Source organism: Sceloporus occidentalis, unplaced genomic scaffold, assembly GCF_023333645.1.
Source record: "Sceloporus occidentalis isolate IW3139 unplaced genomic scaffold, rSceOcc1.0.p SCAF_28, whole genome shotgun sequence".
Lineage (NCBI taxonomy): Eukaryota > Metazoa > Chordata > Lepidosauria > Squamata > Phrynosomatidae > Sceloporus > Sceloporus occidentalis.
The window spans coordinates 6441486-6451853 of NW_028317008.1; the positions used below are offsets into that span (position 1 = coordinate 6441486).

Genomic DNA, 10368 nt, shown 5'->3' on the forward strand with positions numbered 1-10368 from the left:
AAAGGAATTCCTACTTTCTGCTTTTTTCCCAGCAAGACGCCCCAAAAACATAATAGGAGGAAGTCCTGATTTAGAACGTTTTTACAGCTTGAATACAATAGCAGAAGTTAGAGGATGCTCTGGGCGGAAACATTAGGTACTGGATATGGAAAGATCAGCATCATTACTTTGCAATAATGTAGTATTCCACCCAGTGTTGCGGGTATGTAGCCGATTTCAGCACCGTCTTGGATTGTCCGAAGCGAAGATGCAATGTGAACGGTGCGTTAAAGGAAACTAAAACCGATCTCATTTCAGCCAGGTTCAGGTAATCAGACTTCTTATCCTCAGCAAGATTTGTGATGATGGTAAGTTCTGTAAACCTCCCTGTGCTTTAGAAGAAATGCTTATAGTGGTCTAATTAATCCAAGCATTGTTTTCTGAATTTTGTTAAGTGGATCTTTTCTCTTAAGTATTTTTTATAATAATGTATTTTAGCTTGCTTTTATTATGAGTAATAATCATACCACAGCAAGTGGCAAAACCCAAGAGAGTAGGTTTGGTATGGCGCAGACATCAACGCAAAACTATTTCACAAGAAAAATTTTACACCTTATTTTTATATTTTACACATCCGCTATAACTACTGCATTGTGACAAGAACTTAATATTCATTCTCCTCCAAAGAAGAAGAATTTGCGTTATTTCAGGTGTAAGTAATCCCTCCTACCCCAGAGGCACATAACGCAACGTGTGCTTTGGGTGTGAATGTAAAACTCAGGGGTTAATGGTTCTGCCGCTTGGAGCAGAGGAAGCGAAGCGTTGTGATTTTAAGCCGGGGCAGATGTAAGAGTCCAGATTTCCTGTGGCCTGTTTTCCAGTTTCCTGCCAGTAACCTACAGAAATACAGGAACCAGCAAGTTACAAATCAAGCCCACCCTTGTTCCTGGAGATATCGCTGCAGACTAACGGTTACAGGACACCCTGCACAAACATTGTTTACAGCGTCTTTATATACACATAGGAACCAAATCAATATTCCTACTGTGAATCTGGTTACACACAGCGGGAGCTTTATCAGACTACTACCAACATAGCCAAATACTTACATCTGTAACACAAACGTCACATCAGACTCCACCTCCGCTGTGCATTTATTACGCACATGCGCCATAACAACAAGTAGAGCCAAAATAGTTGTTTAAAGTAGTGAACATGCACCAATTTGTGCACGTGCAAAATTACAAAACAAATTGCCACCAACACATGCTAACAAGGGTCACTCACACTTCTCTCAGGGGCACCAACTCCTTCCTCCAAGGCCTCTTGGTCCAGAAGCGAGTCCTTCGAACCTGGAGTTAATTTGCGTTTAAGAATGTCTAATATGTCATTACATACAATACATATGTTGCCCCACAATACAAGTGCGCATAAGCAAACACTAACCTCACTCCATAATATCTTCCAAAATACAGCCATTAAGATCCAAAACAGGATGGATACACCTGGAAGGGCCCTAAGAGCTTGTGCTACACCACTCTCTAGTGTGGGCTACTGGGAGTGTATGGTATAAGCCAGGATTGCCTTGCCCAAATTAAATCCTTATGGGTCAGACATACAAGTCTTACCTAACCAAGCATAACATACTACATGTATGTATGTCAATCGGTTATGCACCTGTAAGAGCTTTTGTAATACATTTGGACTTCACACTACATTTGGTATTTCACAGAACAGAGTACTCTAACTGCTGGTTAAGTGGCCTTGGTGGACAGGAGAACCAGTGAAAAATGTAGCAGTGTTTGCTGGCAGATTAACCCATTCCATGACTAGTATAATACTTTTTTGGAATTAGCAATCAAAAACTTTGTGGAAGTGGGACCTCAGGAAATCCAACAGCTATTGACTAGTGCTCATACCCTTCTAGGATAGGTAAGCTTGTTTGAGCAGGGCCCTCCTCACCTGTTTCTGTAAGTCAAATTGTTATGTTATACACTGCTTATGTCCTGTCTACCCGTTGTACAGCGCTACGGAATATGATGGCGCTACATAAAATAAATATCATCCAAGGGGGTTCCCATTTGTGCCGTTATAACATTTCTGGTGCAGGAAAGATGGTTTCCCTCTAGTGGTACATTAACAGAATGCAAGCTGTGTTTTCTACTACCCTTGCTGTTTTTAATCTCTGCAGTGCTTGAGCTATGAATCTGAATCAATGACCATCTTCCTCAATGTTCTCTAAAACTACAATATTCAAGTTCTTGGAGCATCTCACGCTTGTACATTGATCTTACCCAGCGTACACTTATGCTGTGACTTTGCTACTTGCAGGTATGGAGAGTGCAATCACTCTGTGGCAGTTTCTTTTGCAACTGCTTTTGGATCAGAAACACGAACACCTCATCTGTTGGACGTCAAATGATGGCGAATTCAAGTTGCTTAAAGCCGAGGAGGTGGCCAAACTCTGGGGGCTTCGCAAGAATAAAACTAACATGAACTACGACAAACTGAGCAGGGCTCTGAGATATTATTATGATAAGGTAAGTACCGAATTAGATACTATCACGTTGGTCCCACAGAAAATTGGTAATCCCATTTAGATTTAGGATGGTAGGTGCTGGGCTGTTGTAAGAGGAACATATGTTTCTATCTGCAGGATAACGGTTTCTGTGTACTAATTCCTAGCAGATCGATGGATGTGCAGGCAGAGCTGTTAAGATTAGAGCTGCAATATCAGCTGCTTTTTTTCCTGGACACAAATAATTCTCATGCTTAGCTTGATTAATATCCTTCTTTGATTTCCTAAATCCCAACTACCGTATGGTAGTTCTATAGACGATGGCTGGCAACATGTAAAACTGATGTGTCCAGGAAAAAATGGCAGATCAAATAATTTTGAGTAGCATCAGTTCATTATACCATGCTTCAAATTTAAAAGTCATCTTACATAACAAACATGATTGATGGAAATTATATATGAATTTCTTAGTTGTATTGTCATGAGCTTGCAAATGGATTAATATATTTTGCTAGCATAGATCCACAGATATGTAACTGATTCTATATTTTCTTTTATACATGTATCTTCTAGAACATTATCAAAAAGGTTATTGGGCAGAAGTTTGTATACAAGTTTGTCTCCTTTCCGGAGATATTGAAAATGGATCCTCATGCCGTGGAAGTCGGCAGAGACAGTCTGCTGCTGCAGGACAGCGATTGCAAAATCTCGGCTGATCTAAGAGAACGTCACAAGCACACCTTGTCAGCATTAAAAAGAAACGAATACATACACTCGGGCTTGTATTCATCCTTCACTATAAATTCCCTGCAAAATCAGACAGACAACTACAAAGTCATCAAAAGTGAACAGGAGGACGATGACGAAGACGAGGAGGAGGAGGAAGAAGAAAAGGAAAAGCCACATGCCAAAAGCCCCATGGAGGAAGTCAGAACTGTTATAAGATTTGTTACAAACAAAACAGACAAGCAAGCTGTCCGGCCTGTAGTTTCAATACCATCAACATCAGAATCGGCAGCCGCATCAGAATTTTTAACATCTTTTTCTGCTAAACGGTCTTCTGATAGATCAAACAGAGCTAGCGTGTCATCTTCATCACCCTGCTCCACCAGATCGCCATCTCTGTCCCCTAACATTTCCTACCAGACAGAGCAGAGAAGTCCATTCTTTGATTACCCTTGCCACAACACAGACACCTTGGAACCATTAAATCTCTCGGCAGGATCCAAAACAAAGTTATCTTGCCACCCGCCAAAGGCTAAGAAGCCCAAGGGTCTGGAGATCTTTTCTCCACCCCTGCTCCTCTCTAGTAGTGATATTGGATCGATAGCTCTAAACAGCCCAGCACTTCCTTCAGGATCTCTGACCCCAGCCTTTTTCACAGCTCAGGTAAGAGCATGTACCAGAAAATCACATTAATCATGTTTTCCATACTTGACACAAAGCGGTTTATTCACTAAAGGGAGAGTTAACAGAAGAGATTCCAGGTGAAGAGACTCCTTGATGTCACTACATTATTAAGCCCCAACCCATACATATATGCCGCAGGACGAGTATGGTTGGCCCCATTGTAATGCATAATTCAATCAGCGAGGTAAATCCAATATATCCTTGCATATTGAATAATGATTCATACACATACCAGGGATCTCCCCGGCTCACTCTGCTCTTTCGGGAGGGGAGTTTAGCCACACCCACCCATGCGTTCTGGGGGTAGCCCTGCCCATCTCCACCCATTAAGTGGCTAACCCCACCCACCCCATAAAACCACTCCACCATAAGTGGAGTAAGCTGACCTAGCAAGTGCCTAGGTATTGTCTCACATAGCGCCATCATGTTCCATAGTGCTGTACAACTGAAAGACAGGACATAAGTAGTATGTAACATAACAATTTGACTTACAGAAACAAGAGGTGAGGAGGGCTCTGCTCAAACGAGTTTACAATCTAGAGGGAGTAGGTATGATTTTAGAGGACCAGCTCAGCCCTTCTAGTTGGAGGAACCTGCCAGTGCCAGCCCTGTATAATGATGAAGTAAGTGAGCGGAAAGCATAACTCTCTTGTAAAGTCTTCCGACAGTTCTCCCTTAATTCTACATTCAATAAATAGCTCCATTTTGAAGTCTAATATTGCAGAAAGTGATTGGGGAATATGTCCTGGTATGTGTAACTGGTGTTGATGGGATGCAAAGACTTGAATACGATAGGAACCCAAAAGCTATTAATCTATTCAAACTATTTAAATAGCATAACCTGAGAGACCTTACAAGGTTGAAGAAGAGAGAAATCAGTGTTCCATAAGAAGCGTATGCTTATAGCTGGTAGAACCTGTGAGATCTGTGCTGTGTTTCTCCTGATTTCACTGGGGACTCTATATCTGAAATAATAGGAACAATCACTACAAATACATTTGCACATAGTATCTCACGGCAGCAACCGAGTAAAAACGTAAGATCATAAGTGAGACCTTCGCAGTTGAGTTGTGAGCGTGTCCTGGAGTTTGGCCAGGCCCACCTTAAGTGAATACCAAAATGTAATACTCTGATTTGGTCACATCTTTTTAGCTGTCATCGCATAGCCTCCAAAACCAAAATACAGCGTTAACCAATGTAGCACACGTAGTTTAATGTTTGAGATGCATCCAATGCTCCTGAATAAGAGTGATCAATAATACTTAATTGGACTTACCATGAATTCTCTGAAATCATGTTTTCTGTCCAATGCCAACAAGACCCGACACCCATACATCCACAAACAGGTTGTATTAGCTGTTCTCTACACCCATCCAAATCTTTCACTTTATATCTACAAGCGAGGTATAACTGAGAGCACTCCAGATTTGATACAAGAATGTATTGCTAGGTCTGTAAAACAGGGGAGGCGTTAGCCACAACCTCTCTGATACAGCTATGCTGCTTTTAATAGGCCAGCGTACCAGAACATATTGTGAGAAGTACCTTTATGCAAATCTATTGTGACAATTTCACCCACATAAAGCCCAGCATTTCAAATGGCCAAGGGGGGCATGATAAGAGGTGACTAGAGCTGTCTAGAAAAGTTTTATAACTCTGAAACCAGTTTTATACATATTATTGTAACTCTTAGGACGCTAAAACAATGCGATACACTCCTAACCAGCAAACATTCTGAGCTCCTAGAAGAGGACCCATCTCTAGGACCATGATGTAGTCAAACATTATTAGGTGTAGACTGTTATACGGACATAAAACCCCAAAAAGTAGTTCTGTGAATGAAACTACTTGAAACCAAAGAATTGCGTTTAGGTTACAGGTACTGGATAAGACTTTTTAAAACAATGCATGGCCACATGAGTTCAGTCAACAGATTTATTTGTTTGCACTGATACACAGATACTATAAAGTCAATTAAAAAAAGAACTGTTTGCAAAAGAACAGGCTATCAGGTTTGGAATGAAAATTTGCTTAAACTACGCAAAATGGTCCAAGCGGCAGTCCTGCATGCCACACCAAGCCAAATAAGTGAATTTGTCAGTGATGAGTGAATAAACAGGTGTTACATCTATTATCAATTTTCTATTTACATTTCAGACTCCAAATGGATTACTGTTGGCTCCAAGTCCTCTTTTATCCAGTATTCACTTCTGGAGTAGCCTTAGCCCAGTTGCTCCTTTAAGCCCAGCCAGGCTGCAAGGACCAAATACCTTGTTTCAGGTGAGTGTGAAAACATTGGTGAATCACAGTTACTTCTACAGCACCAATTGCAATAGCTATAAAATGTTTATATATATATATATATATATATATATAAAAAAAACACTTTCAAAAAGGTCAGCACTCCAGGTCTTTAAATAGACAATTTAATTTTATTCAAAGACAAGTCGACGTTTCAGCCATTACTGACTTTCATCAGGATATATATATATATATGAAATATGTTCAAGCTTCACAGCCATCACAAGTTCAGTTTATGATGCAAACAGAGTCAAATGAAGGTGACCCCCAAAAAATAAAATATGCATGTCTGGTCTCTTTGACCTGCTAAATAAGCCAGCCAGTAAAGGCTTTAGTTAGCAATACTGCAACCTTTCCATGTCACAGTTCAGTTACTACACGGAGAACTAGATAGTGAGTAGCGTGCGCACAACTCACATATAAGAACAGCCTTTTTAGACCTTATCTATTGAGCGATACCACTGTGAGCAAAATTACTTTATTCAGTATGCGTAGAATCTCTACTGTACTTAAACGCATTAGTGTTAGTGCAGGTCTCTTATTAAAATGTGTTCTTGCATTGTATTTACAGTTTCCAAGTCTGCTGAACAGTCACTTACCGATGCAGTTGACAGGCTTGGACAGAGCGTCATCTCCAGTGCTGCTATCAACCTCTAACCCCCCAAAGTCCTGATATACTCCACTCATTATGGACTGGTCAACCAACCCATGAAATAACTCTTTACCAGAACACCTCAAGTCTCTGGATAAACTGTACATGTTCACACGGCACCTTCTGTGTTTCCATCAGGCTACACATGGTATCATTGAAGTGGTCAACAGCAGTGCAAAGAATTGCATGAGTATTATAGGCTTTGTTTGGTTTAGTAAGTGTTGAGCACTGTTCAATTCTCTCCCCCTCAGTCGCCGACTTATGATACACCCCTATGTTATGCACTTGAACTTTTGTCAACTATAACCGGCTGTGCCTTTTTTTTTTTTAGTTGTGTAAATTGTTTATATATATTTCTTGCATTAAGGGGAACAGTTAGGAAGAGATACTTCTTTTGATAGCATTTTAAGCCCCTTTTCCCCAAACATATATTCCAGCAATATTTGTATTTAGTGCTTTTTAAATGTATAATGAAACATGGCCTTATATTTTCTACATTGGGAACACAAAAAAATAAATGTTATCTTTGAATACTTTATCTCGGATTTCCTTAGCCAATGCTCAAACGTGGGGTTTATTCACTAAATGTTTTATTACTCTTACTTCATCATCCATTAATAAAGAAATCTCAGTAATTTATGCTCTTCCTGCAGCAGAAGCTCACCAGTCAGCCAGTTGAAACCATACCTCCGTTTATTGGATCGCCCCTATATGTTAACAGTCTTAGACTATGCTCGTTGAGCAGGTCCTGTCTCAAAAAACAGAGAACATGACTAATGAAACAAAAAAAAAATAAAAAAAAATGATTCAGTTCACTAGGTATACAATGTATCCATTTAATAAAAAAAACCTACCTAACCCTAATTCCCCAATATACATTAAAATGACATATAAAACAATTAAACTCATAAGGTCAGGTAAAAATAAAATAAAAGTGTAAGCCTTTGTTGGTGGGACCCAAGGATTCACTATTGCTAGCCATTTTCTGTCTCTCATCAGCTCACAATGAGGCATTTAGCCGTATCCGTGCCTGTGATTGTCTGTAGCAGAAAGTGCAGGGGAGCTGCTGAAGGCTGCAGTCCGCTACACGGTTGACCCCGCAATCACGGCAACGTGGGACTGTTTTACCAATGACCGACCTACCTGGTATCTCATTGATCGCGAAGAGTTTCATTGAAACATTTTAAAAAGCCACGGTGCAAATTATTGATCCTTTGGATATCCGGACAGCAGATCCATCCCCCTCAACAACCCAGTGCCATCTAATGCTTACCTGTTGTAATGTTAATCAATGCTTAAAACTCAATCTTTAGAAACAAAAATAATCACTATCCTCTGCATGGGCTTTAGAAAATTATAACTAAATTTTTAAGAACCATGGACTTGTTAACAAGTGTGCTTCCAAAGATCTCAAGTGCCAAGATTCCCAATCCATAAAAGTAAGAAAGTTGTAACTGAACTGTGAGAACTGTAAACCGAGTCGTGAAAGTAGTTAATGTATTATACGCTAGTGTGGAGGGCTGAACACCAACGGGACGGAGTCGCAGGGTGAATGGGCATCATAGCCCAACAGAAGCTATAGACATTTCAGTTGGGCAACTGGGTACTGATGCTGCGATCTCACTGAACCCAGATTTTGCCCTGGAAACCTGCGATTTAAGAGCGCTATACCAACAGGGGAGAATGTATTTTTGAGTGAGTACAGTGGAACACCCACCTAATGGTCCAAGGGACAAAATTGGTCTTTGTTAATCTCAGTGAAATTTGATAAGAATTCAGCCCAGTGTCAGCGCCAAACTGCTACCAAATGTTACCAACATGCACTCAGTTTCAAATCCATTTTATTTTTGCCCCAGAGAATATTATAAAACACCTTAGAAATCTGCACCAGAATGGTAAAAACACAGGGAAAACAAATTTTAAACATCTGTTTCTGAGCTGTACATGATAAGGTGTGCGTGCGTGTGTGGGGGGTCTCACAACATAGAAATAGCTGTTCTCATGAGAAACTTCAAAACAAGACTGCTGATATTTCACATATTTATACTTCAAAAAGTACAATATTAATACAGGTTTGTCAGTTTAAAATAAAACACCAGTTCTGTTAGGTCTATGGATCCATTCATTCTTAAATTAACCCATGTACAATATCAGAAAAAGTAGTGGTCCAAATATTCTCTGCTATTTAACATGAACCTGTCATTTCTAACAAAAAAAGTTCCCAATTTAATATATGTTATATTAAAGAAACAAACCCACATGTTCCACCATCACTATTCACAAATAAAGTTAAAAATGAAATAAAAAAAATATAGAAAAAAAATTAACAAGAGGTCACGTAATACTGTTAAATAGACTACAGAAATGGGAAGACCCTGAACGTTTTTACAGTGAATGGTAGAGTCATGAAAACCCAATGACAATCATTCAGGATGCACCACTTCAAAGATTAACATGACCACCTAAAAACAGAACAGAGATATTACAATATTTTTCTGGTTAAAAACCCAAAAATAAACTAGGCGAGCTCAAATACTTCAGAAATAACTTCTGTTGCCACCAGCAAGTTTACTTTCATTAACATCTCCACTTCATCGCCAACGGCAGCTGGAAAAACGCTGCACACTGACGCTAACGTCACAGAAATGCTGAAAGTTAAAGCAACAGATTTACTTTCAAGACATAGGAAAAGAAAATAATAATAATAAAAAAAAGTTTATTATAGATCCGTCTTACATAAAATGGAGGGAATACAGTAAAAGGGGGGGATCGTTTTGTTTTGTGCTAAGCGGACTTTCACATTTCCTTCTAAAGTACGTGAAAATAAAGATGAACTCAAAAGTTTACCTTTTGAATGAGCGCTGCATATCTATTTATAAAAGGGCTCATTCTACAACTTTATTACGTTCAAAGGAAACAAATTACAAAAGGGGGAACTTTTTGGCCAATAAAAAACGCAGCCACTTAGCTATTTTACTCTTTTTTACGAAGATGTTGGCGGAAAGGAAAAATGTTTGTATTATTGCATATTCACTGGAATGCTTATAGGTTACATCAGGTTAATGCTGCACAGCGGGTGCAGGCCCGGTGTTACTATGTGCTATTCACATTGGAGTGAAAACCTTTAGAGAATCCATTACTACTGCCTTTTCGTATAGAAGTCTAAGAGTGCAATTGAGAAGCAATCGTGGACTACAAGCCCCATGATGCCCTGCCAGCGACTGTCACGCTACAGCAGCTGAACGCCAAGGGGTGCCTATAGGAGACCGGGATTTTGTAAGCTCATAGCATACAGCCGAGCGAAAGAAGCCTAACCAATGCCAACTTTAGCACGGAAGATCCAAGAACAGGGTTGGAAACTGGAGCGGCTTCTCACTGCTTTGATCTTGTAGTACTTGTCATCACCGTGGTTATTCCGGTTAACGTGAAACGTGCATTATAAGAAGCTTAACGTGGGTATTCGCTTATAGTTTTACGTAATACTGATATAAACCATCAGACTTTATAA

The 10368-nt window shown here is 39.7% G+C and overlaps 1 protein-coding gene across 4 annotated transcripts; it reads left to right on the top strand.

Moving 5' to 3' along the window:
• The first annotated feature begins 145 nt into the window (after positions 1 to 145).
• Positions 146 to 6881, top strand: LOC149299751 (ETS domain-containing protein Elk-3-like). 4 transcript variants are annotated; one of them, XM_089486160.1, is made up of 5 exons: positions 146 to 206; positions 2311 to 2519; positions 3071 to 3886; positions 6065 to 6187; positions 6780 to 6881. In XM_089486160.1, exons 1-5 carry the CDS (start codon positions 146 to 148, stop codon positions 6879 to 6881), a joined length of 1311 nt encoding a protein of 436 aa, XP_089342286.1. The 4 variants fall into 4 exon arrangements, with proteins under 4 accessions (XP_089342286.1, XP_089342289.1, XP_089342288.1 ...); XM_089486163.1 differs by lacking the exon at positions 146 to 206 and having other exon boundaries at positions 2313 to 2523; positions 3171 to 3183; positions 3565 to 3886; XM_089486162.1 differs by lacking the exon at positions 146 to 206 and having other exon boundaries at positions 2313 to 2519; positions 3071 to 3445; positions 3653 to 3886.
• The last annotated feature ends 3487 nt before the right edge of the window (positions 6882 to 10368 follow it).

Bases quoted from the DNA above. Each gene is read 5' to 3' on its own strand.
- LOC149299751 (XM_089486160.1), top strand. From the start codon at position 146: ATGGAAAGATCAGCATCATTACTTTGCAATAATGTAGTATTCCACCCA. The intron at 207-2,310 runs GTAGCCGATTTC...TGCTACTTGCAG, and splicing joins CCACCCAGTGTTGCGGGTAT to GTATGGAGAGTGCAATCACT. The intron at 6,188-6,779 runs GTGAGTGTGAAA...TTGTATTTACAG, and splicing joins GACCAAATACCTTGTTTCAG to TTTCCAAGTCTGCTGAACAG.